The sequence below is a fragment of the Pinus tabuliformis genome, chromosome 9, assembly GCF_031772625.1.
Source record: "Pinus tabuliformis cultivar Carrire ecotype Pingquan chromosome 9, CPIR1, whole genome shotgun sequence".
In the NCBI taxonomy this organism is placed as follows: Eukaryota; Viridiplantae; Streptophyta; class Pinopsida; order Pinales; family Pinaceae; genus Pinus; species Pinus tabuliformis.
In genome coordinates this window covers 1841722424-1841740870 of record NC_142307.1, presented here as the reverse complement: position 1 = coordinate 1841740870, position 18447 = coordinate 1841722424, and the positions used below count along the sequence as shown (strand labels likewise).

Below are 18447 nucleotides of genomic sequence, written 5' to 3'. Positions count from 1 at the left end.
TTCTGGATGGTCTATGTTGTATCGATAATTTTTCAAGTGTGTGATCGCAGTGAAGTTTTATCACTATTCACATAAGTTCCACTGATCCCACACTTAACTAAATTTCGGAGTTTCCTTAGCAACCTAGCCTCATCCAACTTTCCTAAACTACACACTTCACATATGTAACCCTCAAGCTTTTTTGTTGCTTGTTCGAACCGTGCAATGCGCAAAAATCCCAACCTCCCTTACCATTCAAAAATGCACAATGGTTTCCTCCAGTGTCTTTCCCTCAGTCGGAACCCACTATCTCCAAAAAATGTGCAGTTTTGTCCCTTGACTACCCAGTCTGCCTTGCATCCTGAAATTGCATAGATGTGCCCCCCCAGGGCCTCGTCCCAAGTAGTGCCTTACATCCTAAAACTGTGTAAATGTGTCCTCCCAAGGCCTCATCCCGCAACAGTCATTGCCCGTTGAAATTACACAATTATGTCTCTCACGGGCCACGAAGAAAGATGACATGATAGATGACTCTCAAGGAGCTAAGGAGAAAAATAAGCAGACCAAGAAACCCAAGGTATGATAGAATATTAGGACTGCATGAAGACTCCATCTGATGCATAACCCTTTGGAGGCTAGGTATGGAAAACAAAGCACGTCTTTTGAAATACACCTCTTAATGTCGCTTAAAAGTTTTCTTATCATTGTCGTATCATTCCGTCTTCAGTGACATTCATGGTTGCAAGAACTGAAAATCATTCCATGTGTTTGATCTACGTGTCTTGCTCCCTTTCACTTATTTATTACATAGCTTAAAAGATGAAGAGTATTACCACTTGTTTATTTAAGCTACTGAGGTTGTGACCAACATGATCTTATGACTAACCAGGCACGATGCAAGGCATCCTAAGTGGGATGAAAGATGTTTGATGATATGTATGTAGTTAGTACACTTCTCTGCATTACTCCTTTGCATTAATCCTTTGTGACCTTTATGACTTTATGACCTTAATTCCCATTCCATGTTGATCCATGTGGACGCACTTTATGATGTTCTACGACAACCTAATGCCCTTGTCAACTTCCTCTCATCTTCCTTGTCATGTTTTCAGGACTTGTGTATCCAACAAGACATTTGGAAGATGAATGCCATCAAGGTAGAAAATCAAGGGGGTTTCAAGTCATTTAATTAGGGTTCCCACTAGCATAGTCCCACCATATGATCCACCCAATCCCTACATTGGGGTTTATTGCTATTTCAATTAATTATTAGATGATCATGGTGGGTCATAATTCCAAGTTAAATATTATGACTCTTCATATGATATTATTGGAGATACTTGAGGACAAAATCTTTTTGGCTAAAGGTTTAAGGGAGGATTTTGACTTCAATATCGACCCATCAACCATATCCTCAACATTTGTCCATCAACCATATCCTCAACATATCTAACCAACAATCAAGAAGACAACTGAGGTGAAGCATGGGCATCCTCTCTCGACCACGTTGTTCAGCATATATATCAATCTATGAATGCCTCTACACTCCACCAACTGTGCATCAATAAAACTTTGGGTTTCCCCACTGTCCTCCAAGATGGATACATGTTGTCCCTGCATTGTGCATTTGATTGCAGAGTGGCTAATAATCATAGTTTATCGTCCATGATTGTGATCGTACGTAACATCCATGGTCCAATTCATTTGTTTGCTGCCCAATGTTGGTGAATCATTGTGTTGCATCATGGTATCATATATTGTCTTTTTTAAAGAAAAAATATAATGAAAATAAATTAAGTTATGTCTCATGCAAACGTTCAATATTATTGTGTTGTGAGAACTTTGCATATTATATGTATCATATATCTATAATCATTTATTTCAAGCCTAATTTAAGAAATAGAGGAAGAGGTGCAAGCCCTTGCCATAAGGACTCCCACCAACTCCTCTTCTCATAGAAAATTTTCAAACGTTAGCCCATAAATCAAACACATGCCCTTGTTTCTCTAGTTTGGAAACCCTTGGATGTTTTTGACAATGAACTCCTCCCAACCACTACTTTAACCATCTATTGAATGCCTTTGATTGGTATGTGTAAATTATTTTGATTGATTCCTGGAGAGGTGTGAAATCTAATTTTGCATGACATGATACAAACACCAAATTTAACCCGTGGTAGCCAAAATTTTAGCCTTACAACTCTCTCATCCAATATTAGATACTTCACTAATTATTCAATGGGTAATATACTTAACAATATATTAAATATTAGAAGCATTCATATTAATATAAAAAATAAGAATAGTATTTAATATTAAGTTATAATGCAGGTAACTGCCAAGTTGACATATTCTCTGCCTTGGAAAGTGAATAGTCAGCTTGACTTAATGTCCGATGTTAGTTTTAAAACAATTAAGATAAAATTGTTTAAGAGAACTCACATAGATCTATAAGTGCTGAGATGATAAATATGATGCAAAAATTTACTAAAAAGTTCACATTGTAAAAGAGCTTTTCACTTATAGTAATATGACCCCATTCCTCCCTTAGCTATCCATTGGGGAAGTCCTTAACAACTGGAAAAAAAACTACCCCTGGCAATCCATGAAAAACAACATTGTCAAGAGAGTGTGGGATGCCCTCCCATTGGCCCTCTTGTGGAGGATCTGGATTGCTAGGAACAACAAGATCTTTAAAGATAAAGAGACCTCAATCAGGCATCTTTGTAGCAAGGCTAAAAGCCTTGCGATAGAAACCATCGCATCTAAGAGCACAAAAAAAATTGACATAACAAGTCTTTGGGCTGAAGAAAAAGATTTCATAAGGAGCCTGATAGATAAGATTAGTCTCCCTCCAGCAGTGAAAATCTACAGCAACTTGGGTAGTGCTCACAGCCACAACTGGAAAATTCGACTGAAGCAGGATGACTTCAACAACTGGCTCCGCACAAGCAACACCCACTCCTTGTTCTTTGACGGTGCCTCCAAATCAAATCCGGGAGCAGCAGGAGCAGGGGGAGTTATCTACAATCCCAATGGTGAGCCCTTAGTCACCTTCGAGTGGGGATTAGGGATCCTCTCAAACAACAGAGCAGAGGCTCTGGCACTCTATCAAGGAATACTTCAACTACAGATTCAGGGAATCCAGAAAGCTATGATCTTCGGCGATTCTGCTATCATTATTAATTTAATGACTAGCAAGCGAAAAGCCTCCAATATCTTCTTATAGCAAACCATCAACAGATGCCAAGTCATGATCAATCAAACTTAGGATTTCCAATGTTACCATATCCTTCATACCATCAATCGGGAAGCTGATAAACATGCCAGTCAAGCTTGCATACGACCAAAAGGAAATATCCTCTGTAACAATGAGGACCTGTTTCAATTTCTTCCATGATTCCCATGATTTGTGAAAATTTATCATATCTAGTTACTTGCATTTTTCTCAGGGCGTACCCTGACCAAATCCAAAACAATCCCGAGGTTATCTGCTCTACGCCGCCGAAAATCCCCCCTTTTCTCATTGCAGACTCCTCTGCTTTTGTGAATTCATGTTGCCCCTGTGGAACCCGTGATTGCCTCAGCTCCCTCCACGTGATCCAGTCCTTCACGCCTCACTGCTCATTTGCTACTAATACCAGGATGCACCCTCTTCATTCCCAAACCTCCCTTCCCATCTTCGCTCGTTCCGCTGCACTCGCGATTATCTTGGATCGCAATTCTTTCAGTGACAGTTTCCCTTTTTCCCCCACTGCTCTCTTCCTTGCCCGATCCTATACTTCTGCTCTTCCCGGGAGTTGATGGCCTCTGTTCTCTCCTCCCTATTTTTCTATCTCTTCTCCACTCAAAGTACTTCCTTTCGAGCCTGTGTTGCCAAGGATCGCTTCTTCCCTACTTCATATTCTAATCTCCTATAATCATCATTAGACTTTATTTTTTCAGGAATTTCTTATCGCTCTGCTCTCGATTCTCTGAGCCCTCTTTCCTCCCTCTTCCCTGCTCTTCAGATCCCTTGTTTGGTTTTCACTGTCTCGTTTGTTACAGCTTGCTGGACTAATGTAAAGGAACAACAACAAAAAACGGAACAGCAGAAAAGGAACAGCAGGAAAAACGGAACAACAGAAAAGGAACAACATAAAAGAAAAACGCAGCTCCAACAAGGTCGTCAAGCTTGAAGCAAGTCGGCACCGACGACAAACCTGAAGAGTCCACTGCTCAGCACATCAGCCACAGTAATATAGATTGATGATATGTAAATGCTATTATTTATTACTGCAGTTTGTTAGGATTTACCTTTGGTCTTTGGTTTTTAGAAGCCCAAAAGGCAGGATTAAGGAGGAATTTTGTTTAAGCTGTAACTCCTTCTTCCCCAGCTCTTCTTGGCACCTCAGCATGTATTTCAGGAGCTCAATCTCCCTCTTTTTTTTTTTTTTTTCCAGATTTATAATAGCAACCGAATTTGTCAAAAAAAAAAAAAAAATGACCCCATTCCTCCGTTGATAGATCCAAGGTTAGTATATTTGTCCCAATATAATAAATGTGTTTCTCTTTTATATTATTAAATTAGGTTGCTTCAATAATCATGTCCTTATTGTTAAGGGGAGATTGTCTTAAAGTAAGTATTGTCATAAGTGTTGTCATAAGTAGTGTGATAGAAGTAACAACAGGAAACTATATCTATATATTTTTTTATACATGTGGAAAAGTAATCCCTAATTTACTTATGTCCATGGTAGTGAAAATCTATTTTTATAGTGGTAGCTCAATTATTTGTCATGTCAGTATGAGTAGTGGTACCTTGTGGTCATTGTATTATGTTTAGTAGATATAGTAATAAATGGTGTAATTTAAAATTTTTAATTTAGACTACATTTACATCACAATGTGATACTCTATAATTGTACCAAAACTTAGCAGTGAAGACATGACAAGTAACTAGATGTATTCAACAAAATTTTAATGCTTATCATTGTGTCTTTGAATAATATTTATAGTGCTAGCTAAATTGGGTAGTATTGACTTACTTTTACGATTCACATAGATATCATCATAACTCGTTGGTTTTGATACTTGATTATTTGAAAATAAATGCTAGTTAAATTAGGTAGTATTGACTTAGTTTTCCAATGCTAGTTAAATTATTAACTTGGTTAATGCTTGAATTGAGGCTTCTATGATCCATAACATTTATAAGAAGAAATTTCGGTGTAAATCACATGCAGAAAATATCTGTCGACGCGTTTCGAACCAGCTAGTGTGGTTCATCGTCAGGACAAGTTGAGGAGTTAGATCATGGCTGCAAATTAAATAGGGAGAGCAGATCTTTCAAATGGCTAGGTTGACTAGGTTGACCAATAACGCCTATAAAGAAAAACGGCTAGATGATATTATAATGTTAAGAAGTTAAAAGGTGATAAAAATGATATTATAAATATAGTAATTAATATATTATATATTCGAATGTAATATATTTATTGTAGTCAAAAGGTAATAAAAACTACTATTATGATTATAGTAAAAAAAATAAAAAATTTAATATATTATATATCCAAAAGTGATTCCATTCTATTTTATTCATATATAAATATATTTTGACAAATTCGGTTGCTATTATAAATCTAAAAAAAGGTGGGAGACTGAGCTCCAGAAATACATGCTGAGGTGCCAAGAAGAGCTAGGGAAGAAGGAGTTACAGCTTAAACAAAATTCCTCCGTAATCCTGCCTTTTGGGCTTCTAAAAACCAAAGACCAAAGGTAAATCCTAACAAACTGTAGTAATAAATAACAACATTTACAAAGCATCAGTCTATATTACTGTGGCTGATGTGTCGAGCAATGGACTCTTCAGGTTTGTCGTCGGCGCCGACTTGCTTCAAGCTTGACGAACTTGTTGGAGCTGCGTTTTTCTTTTCTATTGTTCCTTTTCTGCTGTTCCGTTGTTCCTTTTCTGTTGTTCCTTTTCCACTGTATTTTATGTTGTTCATTTTCTGCTGTTCCGTTTTTTCTGCTTTAAAAAGCGAAGGGGTATATAAATAGAGAGGGGAGAACAAAGGCCTTCGTTTCTCAGGAAAGTAGAGAAGTAAGAACAGGCAAGGAAGGAACTACGAAGGGAGGAGTATGCGATGGGGGAAAAATAGGGGCAGTCACTGAAAAAGAGCGCTGTGAAACAACAACGATCCGAAATGATTGAAAGAGCCGCAGAACAAGAGAAAATGGGAAGGGAGGCTTGGGGGTAAAGAGAATGCATCCTGGTATAAGTAGCAAGCAAATAGAGAGGCGTGAAGGACATGATCACGAGGTGAGCGTTGAGGTGGTCAAGGATTCTACACGGGCAACATAGATTCAAAAAATCTAAGGAGACTGCAAGGAGAAAAGGGAGGATTTCTGGCAGCGTGGAGCAGATAGCCTTGGGATTGTTTTTGATTTGGTCAGGGTACGCCCTGAGCAATATGTGAGTCTTTAGATATGAAAATTTTTTACAAGTCATGGGAATCATGGAAGAAATTGGAATTGTTCCTCGTTGTTACAGAGGATATTTCCTTTTGGTCTTATACAAGCTTGGTTGGCACGTTTATCAGCTTCCCGATTGATGGTCCGAAGGATATGGTAAAATTGGAAATCCTGAGTTTGATTGATCATGAATTGGCATCTACTGATGGTTTGCTGTAAGAAGATGTCGGAGGCTTTTCGTTTGCTAGTCATTAAACTGATAACGATAGCAGAATCATCGAAGATCACAACTTTCTTGATTTCATGAATTTTTAGTTGAAGAATTCCTTGATAGAGCGCCAGAGCCTCTGCTCTGTTGTTTGAAAGGATCCCTAATCCCCACTCAAAGGTGACTAAGGGCTCACCATTGGGTTTGTAGATAACTCCCCCTGCTCCCGCTACTCCTGGATTTGATTTGGAGGCACCGTCAAAGAACAAGGAGTGGGTGTTGCTAGTGTGGAGCCACTTATTGAAGTCATCCTGATTTAGTCAGATTTTCCAGCTGTGACTGTGATTGTTGTTGAAGTTGTTGTAGATTTTTTCTGCTGGCAGGATACTAATCTTATCTATCAGACTCCTTATGAAATCTTTTTCTTCAACCCAAAGACTTGTCATGTCCATTTTTTTGTGCTCTTAGAAGCGATGGTTTCTATCGCAAGGCTTTTAGCCTTGCTGCAAAGATGCCTGATTGTGGTCTCTTTATCTTTAAAGATCTTGTTTTTCCTAGCAATCCAGATCCTCCATAAGAGGGCAAATGGGAGGGCATCCCACACTCTCTTGGCAATGTTGTTTTTCATGGATTGCCAGGGGTAGTTTTTTTTCCAGTTGTTAAGGACTTCCTCAATGGATTGCTAAGAGTTCCAGGTAAAGGGAACAATTGGGGTAATACTATTCCAACAGGAAAAAGCAAAAGGACACGAAATGAAGAGGTGCTGGATGGACTCCTCCGCTTCTTGGCAATTAGGGCATCTGGAGGGTCCAGCAATGCCTTTTTTTTTTAAGATTTTCTACAGTGAGAGTTTTTTCTTTTAAGGGGGTCCACATAAAAAATTTCACCTTAGGGATGGCTTCTGATTTCCACACTGTTTTCCAATGTGTCCATGTTGGTGCCAGGTAGTCCCTGTTGCAAAGATAATTGTATCCTAGTTGTATTGAGTAGCTGGTGCCAGTGGGGTCCCATCGGAATCCATCCTTGCCATTTTTTCTTGTAGGAGCAATGTTTTGGAGGTGTATTTGAAATTTGTCAAGATTCTCTTTAAGTCGTTGAGGGATGGGAGGAAGGCTCCATCTCTTCCAAGCTTGGGTATTTGTGTCCCATTGCGAAATTTGATCTAAACTGTATATTCCTTTACTTTGAAGAAAGAGAATTATTGGAGCCATACCTAGAAGACTGCTAATTGGTTGATTCCCCATAATTTTATCAGTGCCAATGTTGATTTTGCTGCCGCCTTTGGGAACCTTGGAGACATTTTGAGCCATAAAGGAGATGGCTTTTTTACAGAGTTTCCAAATCCTTGTGCTGTTCCTGTTGGGTATTTCAGTTGTAAGCAGATGCTTCCTTGGGTGGCTGAGATATTTGGCCTCCAAAACTTTTTTCCACCAAGCTGATTGGTCTTCAATAAGCCTCCAGACTATCTTTCCGCCAAAGGCTGAATTGGTGAGAGATGGGGATCTAATTCCAAGACCTCCTTTTTCTTGGTTTTGAATTACTTGTTTCCATCCAACCAAGTTATATTTTCTCTTTTCATTTTTCCCTCCCTCCCAAAGGAAAAACCTGAGAATACTGTCCATTTTGCGGAGAAGAGGCTGGAGCTTGGGCAATGGAGAATTGGTAAAGAGGAAGAGAGGAAAGGTCCGATTTGAGCAGTACCTATTGTCCAGCTGGGTTGAGCCAAGTGGCTCCCCAGTTTTGAACTTTTCTTTTCATTTTATCTAAATTTGTTTCCCAAACATCAACTCTTGTGTTTCCTATATTCACTAGCATTCCAAAATAGTTGAAATGGTGCCAATTTAACTTGCAAGGCACACCGAAGATGTTGGCTATGTTTTGAAGCATTTGAACTGAGGTGTTCCATCCATAAATACAACTTTTGAAGTGATTAATCATTCCCCCTGAATATCTCATGAATTTGTCTAGTAAAGTTTTGAATCTTCGAGCTATGATTGTGGATGCCCCTCCAATCAGCAGGGTATCATCAGCAAATTGGGAGTGATTGATATTTTTCACTCCATCTTCAAATTTGATTCCAGTGATGAGGCCTGTCTGCCACTTATGGTCAAGGGTGCAACTGAAGGACTCAACCATTAAAAGGAAAAGGTAGGGGGACAGAGGATAACCTTGCCTTAATCCTCTTGAAGATTGAAAGGCAGGGCCGGTCTGCCATTGATAACGGGAGCTATCTAAGGGCCAGAGATACATGATCTTATGAGATCAATCAAGAAGGATGAGAAGCCCATTTTTTGAAGAACAAAAAATAGAAAGGAGTGTCTAACCCTATCAAAAGCGTTTGTGAAGTCCAATTTCAGGATGAAGCCCTTTTCATTCTAGAATGGCTTGAGTGAATGGCTTCCTGGACTAAGAGAATAGAATCTGAAATATGCCTATTTGTCATAAAGCCACCTTGGTTTTTAGAGATTAACATAGGAAATAGAGGTTTGAGACGGGAAGCAATAATTTTTGTGAAAATTTTGTAGGAAGAATTACATAAGGATATGGGCCAGAAACGGGAGAAATTTTAAGGCCGGTTCTCCTTTGGAATGAGGGCCAGATGTGTTGAATTTGTGTAGCCTACTAATTTATTTTTCCTCTGAATCCATTTAAAGTATTTGATGAGGTCCTTTTTGATCATTTCCCAGTAATCCCTATAAAAACAAATAGGAAAGCTATCTGGCCCTGGTGTCTTCTCTGGCTGGAGGCCCCAAATTGCTTCCTTGATTTCTTCTTCTTTTATTTCCTCTGTCAGCCTTTCATTTGCTTTTTCTGCAATCTTTTTTGGCAAATGCTGTAGGAAGTCAGTGTAGTTTTCGTCCTCCCCTGATTCAGTTAGCATCTCTTTAAAATGTTCTGAGGCAACATTTTTTATGGCAGTTTGATCATTGTGTTGAGTGCGTACATTTTTTTTTTTTTTTTTTTCTGGATAAAGACTATTCTATTAAAAAAGATAAAAATATTTACAGAAAGGATTAAACCTCTGAGGGGGCCGTAGCTTGCCCATCACCAAAGTGACTTATGCATATAGAAAACTTCAGTCCTTTTACATAATTGAGAGTTTTTGAAGCAAGAATTGAAGTAAGCTTGAGAGACAAAAAACTAGAGTGCGCTATAGTTGATCTATGCTTCAGAGGTAGCTGATCACTTACAGAAATACTATCCTTTAAAGCTGCTATTACAAAAAGATCCAAAACCAGGCTTTTGACCTAAAGACTGTAACAATTCATGCTGATATCAAAAAGAAGCCTGAGACATGCACAGATAGGACAAAAAAAGAACCATGGAAGCATAAATTGAGTACCAAATATCAGAAGAGGGACTGTTGTCATGGCATTTTAAGCCAGAAGTCTTTAATCCTGCGGAGGAGAGCTTGTCGCGTCCACGTTTGCCTGGTTGGGGGAGCCAATCCAGGTCACCATTTCATTATCTTCAGCTCCCATCATACTACCTTCTGGGGGAATAACAAGATTTAGAATGCTTCCAGAAAAGCGCACTGGTTCACAAGCAAGAATTTGCTCTTGTGGAGAAGCTGGCTGGGGTTGAGGGGCTTCCTGAAGTCCATCCTCATTCTGCTTGAAATTGTCATTAAGGACTACTCCAGCCATCTCACCCTGAAATTCACTCGTATTCTGAGACTAAGACTGAGCCCTGGAGATGTCATCTGAGCTCGTAAGCTTATCTTCCTCCTCCGAGAAAATTACAGTGATAGTGGCAGAGATTAAAGGCTTATTGAGCCTACTCCTGAACCTGAACCAGGTAGTTTGAAAGGAACTATTCAGAGAGGGCCGAGAATGATCAGAAGGTGGAGAGGATGGAGAGGCAGAGGCTAAAGGAGTGATGCTCTGGGGGGTAGAGCCACCATGTCGCCAAGAAACGCCACGAGTACCAGAATTGCTTCCATGACGGGGGACGCCGCGACGTCGAGCCATAGCAGGGTGCGCAGGGAGCTTAGGTAAATAGGATGACCGGAACTGGAGGGAAGGCGACTAGACCCAGGCGGAATAAACCAAGTTAAGAGACCAGAGGGGCTTCCATATACCCTGAACAAAGCATGGGTGCAGAAAGCATAGCGAGCAGAGGAGGACAGGATTGCAAATGTCAGCTGCAAACACCAGAGAGCACGCCATGGTTAAATCGCTTGGCTGACGATCTCGAACCGGATGAAAATTAAATGCTATAACCAGAGCCTTAATTCCACATTCTTCTCCTTTCATATCAACGGATGACGAAGTGTGTGGACTGCCGGATCCGTCCAAGTGTTTGGACAGCTGCCGCGGTTGCATGCAATGTGATTAATAGGCAGTAATTGCACCCGCATCCGGGGGTGTAGCCTCCTTCTGATACATGTCATTTTTTACAATGGTATGAAAATCTGAGAGTTGGTTCTCTGAGGCTATGCTGGAGACAGGGCATTCAAAGAAATCCATTTCGGTGTCCACTCCTAGATTAGCAAGAAAGTCCGCCAACTTGTTCCCTTCTCGTCTGATGTGTTTGAAGGAAATTGCTTGGTGATGAGAAAGCCATTGGTTTAGAAGCTCAAGTCTTGGAGCCATTCTCCAGCTACTGCTGACTTTATGAATGGGGGATCCTTGCATAATTTTTGAGGCCATATCTATGATAATTTGTGAGTCCCCTTCAATAATCAGAGGAAAAAAACCTCTGTCTTGAGAAAGATTAAGCCCTCTCCATAATCCTTCCAATTCCGCTGCATTATTGGTGTTCCAGCCTTTCGAGCCAAAAAATGTTAGAAGGGGAGTGCCCTGATGATTTCTGAAGGCTCTGCCAAATCCTGCTTTCCCAGGATTACCCCTCGAGGCTCTATCAGAGTTAAGTTGAAACATGTTTATTGGCGGTGGAGTCCAACTTGTTGGAGGATTGTGATACCTTGTGGAATTGTCAATAGAAGCGAGCGGATGATCTAAGTGAATCTTCCAGTTGTCCCAGATAGTTTGTTCCTGCGGGATTGATGGGAAATCTTCTTGGGACCAGGCTTTGATAGACAGGGTTTCTTTAATATTTTGGTGTAATCCGGTCCATATCTGCTCAATAGACAGTGATTGATTTTTGAAGATTCTTCTATTTCTCTCTTTCCAGATATTCCACATTAATAAACCAGGGATAAGCTACCAAAGTGTATTTAAGAGTTTTCTTTGATATGGCTCTTGGCTCCAAGTGTGAAGAGTGCCTTTAATGTCCCCATGCACTCTGCCTTCTTTTTGACACCGGAATGTAACCTTTTCCCACAATTTCCTTCCTAGCTGACAGGTTTGCATTAGATGTAATGCTGATTCCTCTGCCTGTTTGCAGTTAGGACACATGGAGGGCCCAGAGAAATTCCTTTTTCTGAGGTTGTCCCATGTGAGAATCTTGTTATGAGACAAAAGCCACAGAAAAGTAGACACCTTCGGCCAGTTAGATGAATTCCAGATCTTATCCCATAAATTATCTCTGATTATCCTGTCCTTGATAATTACTTTGTATGCTTCCCTGGTGGTGAAAATGCCTTTCTCCTCGTATCCCCATCTGAGAATATCCATTCCTGCCGAGGAGAGGATTTGTCGTTTTTGAAGTTCCGAGGAAAGAGAGAGTTGAATTTGCTCCGTGCTGTGCAGTATAATTTGACTAGCTGTTTTCCATTTTCTGTATTCTTGTGTGGAGGTTGAGTCCCACAATTGGCTCACCTTGTCGAACTGATTTATATCTTGATCTGGAAAGTTGGAAAGAGTGTCTCTAAGTTTTGGAAGCTGCTGCCATGAGTCTTCCCAAAACCGTGCTGTGTTGCCATTCTTCACATCCCAGAAGCTATGCTTTTGTATTAGATTTCGGTGTTGAATGGCTGAGTTCCAGATGACCGAACCTCTACTTACTTCTGACATTCTGATTCTATCCTCTATGGGTGTATTGTTCGCATATTTCGCCGTCCATAGAGAGGCCCAAGGAGTGTTGGGATTTGAGAGCCACCTCCACCAAATTTTGGTGCCCATTACCATATTACTGTGCTCTATGTCTCTTATCCCAATACCTCCAGCTTTCTTTGGGAGACAGACATTCTCCCACTTGACCAGAGCTCACTTTCGATTGGGACCTGAATTACCCCATAAGAAGTTGCGCTGAAGCTGCTTTATTTCTTTAAGAACCCACTTAGGAGAAGCTAGAATAGAGAAAAGGTAAAGAGACATGGAATGAAGAACAACTTTAATGAGCACCAGCTTGCTGGCCATGTTAAGAACTTTGTGGGTCCATAGTAACAGTCTTGCTTCAAGCTTTTCTAAAAGGTCTTTCCATGAGGAATGCTTGAGAGCGGAGGCAATTAAAGGAGCTCCCATATACTTAGAAGGAAGAGATGTGATGGTAAAGCCTAGAATGCGGGCAATGGCTCTTTGGGTGGGAGGGGTATTAAAGAAGAAAATCTGAGACTTGATTTTGTTAATGAGGGCTCCGGAAGCATCAGAGAAATTTGAAAGGATGGATTTGAAGGTACAAGCTTCTTGAACAGAAGGATGACCAAAAAGCATATTGTCATCCACGAATTGCTGATGAGAATAGGAGGGAGCATGGTGAAAAGAAAGACCTTTGAGGCTTTGAGAGAGGAGAGCCGATTTGATGCTGCATTCTAGTCCTTCAGCTAAGATGACAAACAGAAAAGGCGAGAGCGGGTCTCCCTGTCTGATACCCCTAGAGGGACGGAACGTGGGTGACGGGATGCCACTGATTAGAATAGAGAAGAACGAGGAGGATAAAAGACTAATGACCCATCTAACCCAGGAAGGGGCAAAACCAAAGGCATTTAGGATTTTTTGTATATATGTCCAACTTAGACTATCAAAAGCCTTAGATAAGTCAATTTTGAGCAACATACCTGGTTTTTTTGAATGCTTTAGGGAGTGGATTATTTCATGAGTTAAAATAATTCCATCCGTGATCTGCCGGCCTTCTACATATCCAGATTGTTCTGGAGAGATGATAAGGGGGAGCAAAGGTTTCAATCTGGAAGCTATAACCTTGGAGACAATTTTGTATATGATGTTACATAGAGCAATCGATCTATATTTATCCGGAGTATTGGATTCCTCTGCTTTGGGGATTAATGCAATGAATGTTGCATTCAGACCTGGGTACATCCATCTCAAAGTGTGTGATTCTTCAACAACTTGCCAGACTTCCCATTTGATTAAATCCCAGAAATTGTGAAAAAAGTTGGAGGTGAATCCATCCGGTCCCGGCGCTTTCCCTGCTTTTAGCTGATGCACAACAATCTCAACCTCCTGAAGGCCTGTGGGCTTGAGTAGGAGAAGATTATGATCTTCAGTGATTAATTTGGGAATGTGTCTGATGACTTTATCAATGGCCTCTGTTCGATCTATGTTAGATTCTTGATGCACCTGTTTGAAATATTTGAGGAACTCCTTTTCAATGCCTTCATGGGTTTCAATTCTGCTTCCTTGATCATTTTTGATGTGGGAAATATGATTGTTCATTCGTCTTTGCACCATAGTTTTGTGAAAGAATTTCGTATTCTTTTCACCATACTTCAGCCACTTAACTCTTGATTTTTGCCTCCAAAGAGTTTCCTCCTGTAAAGCCCTTTCAAGGATTTGATTTTCTATGTATTGCTCCTTCTTGTCTAGCTCTTCAGAGTGCCCTTCTGTGATGATCCTTTGCTGAATGATTTTTATTTCTTGATTGAGGGTTTTGTGAGCTTTAAAGATGTTGCCAAAAGTGGAGTGGTTCCAGCGTTTAATTTCCCCTTTGAGATATTTCAGCTTCCGTTGGAATATAGACATTTTGGTGCCATCTGAAGGATTGAACTTTAGCCAAGATGTGCTGACGAATTCATTAAATTCAGGATGAGATAACCAAAAAGCCTCAAATAGGAAGGGGCGCCTAATACTATTGCCGGGTCGATTCCAATGGAGGGCTATTGGTCAATGATCAGAGCCTGAAACAGGAAGGATAGAGGCGACGAATTCTCCTCCTAAGTGAGTTACATTGTTTGATATGAGAAATCTATCGAGACGAGAGGCTATTTGGTTTGGTTATGCCCTCTTGTTGTTCCAAGTGAATAGGCCATTATTTGAATGGAGATCAATCAGCCAGTTGTTATGAATGAAGTCTTTTAATATGGATCCATCTCTATTGATTTTGCATCTGCCTCCCTTTTTTTCCTCCATTGTTGCTATCATATTAAAGTCACCTCCAGATATCCATAACGGGTGCATCCTCTCTGAGTTCAACTACATTAAGGTGTCCAGAATTTCAACTTTTTGCAGGGTTTCCTGAGGGAAATATACATTTTTCATATGGTCGTAGATATTGGTGCCAATTATGTGAAATATAGATTGAATGAAATTTTTATTTGCATGTATGTTGTCCAGTTGAATCACTCGTGCATCCCAGAGCACTGCGAGTCCTCCTGACGCACCTTGAGCATCAATAGTTGTTACTAACCCTCCCGGCCAGGCCTTTGCTGCTATTTTTTCCAAGACTGTCGAGTTACATTTTGTTTCTTGCAGAAAGAGAATGGTAGGTTTTTCCTGCATGAGCATGTTTTTTAGAAGTCTTCCTTTTCTTGGGCTGTTGAGCCCCCTAATATTCCATGAGATCAAATTCATTGAGAAGGTTTGGGGTTGGCATTGAAGTACTTGGTTAACTTGGCATATCGGCCTGATTCTACCAACACTTCTCCTATCTTGATGGTTCTTTCCAGAGTGGTTTTCCTTCCCCTCTTTTTACTGTCTTTGGTGATGAATTTCCCATCCCATTGGCTGCCAATTTGAACTCCTAGCGAGTATTTTTTTTGGGCTCTATTGAGGACTTCCACTAGATTATCCACTTGTCTATCAGGTATTTTGTCGAAGTTTCCCATTTTACAGGCTTGTTCTAGGCCTAGAATATCCAGCTCGCCAATATCTATAGATTCCGTGTCCTCCTCCATGATCTGAGGTTCTTGAAAGTTTCCATCACTTTCCTTCTCGGCTTCTACATTGGGATTTGTATCATCTATTTCCATTCCAAGGAAGCTCCAGGTTTTGGAAGCAGTTTTAAGGAGATTATCCGATTTTTCTACTGCCTTTTCCCCTGTCTTCGATTGAGATCCTTTAATCTTTTCCTGACTGGTTTCTTTTTCATTTGAGGGTGTGTTATCTGGATCTTGCATGTCTTCATTGGCTAAGGCTGCAAAGCTATTGCTTGTCGAGGGTTTTGATGGGTCAACCGGAGTAATCTTGGTAGTGGCTGCTGTTTTTTTATTTCCCCTTCTGCGATTCAGCACTTTAGTAAAACCATCCGGCGTTGGATTTTCCGAATCCATTTGAGAGGAGGGCTTACTATTCAGCGGACAGTCTCTATAGAGGTGTCCTAAATCATGACATTTCCTGCACCTAAAGGGTACATGCTCATAATCAATCAACTGTATCCATTCAACATCTTCATGAAAAAGACTTACCGTGTCAGGCAGAGCTTGTTTGAGGTCCATGTAAACACAGATCCGGGCATATGAGGTGTATCTGCACAACTTCGTTTCCTCTGCTACCTTGACGAACTCGCCCAGAACATTACCAATCGCCTTGAGGGATTCCTCTTCCCAGTATTCCCATGGCAGAGAGTACAGCCTGATCCACACAGGCACACAGCTTAAGTCTTCCTTATCTGGATTGAAACGTTCAATCCATCCTTTGAGAAACAGTCCCGCAGAGTTAAAGAAGTAAGGCCCTCCGTCTAAAACTCTGTTTCTGTCTTCCAGGCAGTTGAAGACTGCAGTAAAAAACCCCTTTGGCCCTAGATGCAAAGTTATGTGTCCTTTTGGATGCCATTTGACATTAATCCAGCTTCTTAACGCTTTCTCATTTGGCCATATTCCAATGAATTTGCCAATCAGAGCGTGATCCCTCATATACTGTATTCTGGCATTGATGCGATGGCTGGGTAGCTCCACTTTTGGCCTGTGCGTGGCGACTGGCTTGCATGTGGAAGAACTGACTTTAGGCTTGTCTTTCTGTGCTTGTTCAGTATTTACCTGCTGGCTGCTTTCAGCATTTCTGTCATTGTGCCTGTTTTCGCTGTCTAAGTCCTCGATCTGGCTCTTTTGGTTTTCGTTTTTTGGGGGAGGCGCACCTCCCTTCCCCTGAGGGGGGTTCATGTTTTACTTCAATCAAAACCCACGGATATGAACCTAAGATTCTTCCATGTTCTGCAGAGGATGATTGTTGTTAGGAGGGCCTGCCGTAGCAAGTATTGCTGAAACCCTAAATCGAGTTGCAGAGCGCCCCAACCCTAGCTCCAGAAATCTTCCTATTCAACAATAGTGTCAGTTATTATCTCTTCATTTAGAAATCTGTTGAGTGCCTACATTATCTGTGATGGTTGTTATATTATTTCTGATTTTCCGAACAGTGGCTTGCTTATGGAAAAAAGATGTGTTCTTGTCTCCGCTCCTCAACCAAGTCTACCTTGATTTAATTCGCCATTTTTCTTCCTCTTCTCTTTTGATACTGCATAGTTGATTGTAATGATTTTCTTCTTGATTTTTTCAGCCTGATAATATTCTTGCTTTTCTAGTGCATAGTGAAGTTCTTCAATTTTGGCTTTCACTTCTCTTTTCTTTGCTTCTGGCTCTTTATATTGGGTTTTTGCCCAATTCTTGAGAGCATTCTTTACATTTCTAAGTTTGCTTTCCCAAATAAAACTTGGAGATCCTTCAACATGTTGGCACCAAGTTTGCTAGACCAACACTTTGGCTGCTTCAATGTCATTCCATAAAGGACTGTATTTAAAAGGGAGAGGGCCCAGGGTGTAGCGAGATTCAGGGGTTAAAGCAATGGGATAATGGTCTGAAGCAGGAAAAGGAAGGATGGAGGAGTTGACAGCTGAAAAGGTGGAGAGAAGGGATACATTTACCAGGATTCGGTCGATCTTTTCCATAATATTATTTCTCCCCAATCTGCGATTACTCCAGGTGTATTTGCGATTCTTTGGAATGATATCGACAAGATCACCATGTTGCATAACATTTTCCAATTGATTTCTAAAAGGATCTAGGTTGAAGCTACCTCCACGTTTTTCATTAGCATGTAAAATGAGGTTTAAGTCACCTCCTAAAATGATGTTGCTGCTGTTTTCTTCTGCTATATTATTGCTGAGAGATTCCCAGCAAACTTCTTTATCCCTGTAATGATTCGAGACATAAACATTGTAAATTACTATCTGTTGACTACTGATAATATTTTGCAATACAATCTTGACCCAATGTTGTTCTACTATTTCTGTTGTGTTGTTCCATTCATCTTGAAGCCAAAGTGTAGCAATTCCTCCTGAGGCTCCTCTGGAATCACATATACATCCTTTGTAGCGCTTATGTTGTTCAATAATCTTGTTCATCTCTGGCTGTCTCTGCTTTGTTTCTTGGAGTAAAACAATGGTTGGTTTCTCTTGGTTAATAAGATCCTTTAAGGCATTTGATTTGGAGGGGTGCCCTAGTCCCCTGTTGTTCCATGAGAGGATTTTAATCATTTCAGGTGAGAGGTGCGAGGAGTTGCTCTCCCTCCCTTGTCTTTGTTTGCTATGTCTTTGTCTATTGGTCCTTGAATATATGATTCAATGGGGTTCTGGAGCCCCAATGCTATGTATTTTTGCGCATTTTCATCCCTGTGCTGTTTGGCAGACTTTCTTCTAGGCTTCTTTTGATTGTCTAGAATGGATCCATGCTCCTTGGAATTGCTTCTGGTGATTCTGAGAGGGGGAGGATCAGACGGGAGGGAAGAGGAAATG

The 18447-nt window shown here is 40.6% G+C and overlaps 1 protein-coding gene across 1 annotated transcript; it reads right to left on the bottom strand.

Annotated features, from left to right (window-relative positions):
* Nucleotides 1-10973: 10973 nt before the first annotated feature.
* Nucleotides 10974-12671, bottom strand: LOC149156179 (uncharacterized). Its single transcript, XM_089444667.1, has 2 exons — nt 12156-12671; nt 10974-11720 (listed from the first exon to the last, which is right to left on the bottom strand). Exons 1-2 carry the CDS (start codon nt 12669-12671, stop codon nt 10974-10976), a joined length of 1263 nt encoding a protein of 420 aa, XP_089300793.1.
* Nucleotides 12672-18447: the final 5776 nt, after the last annotated feature.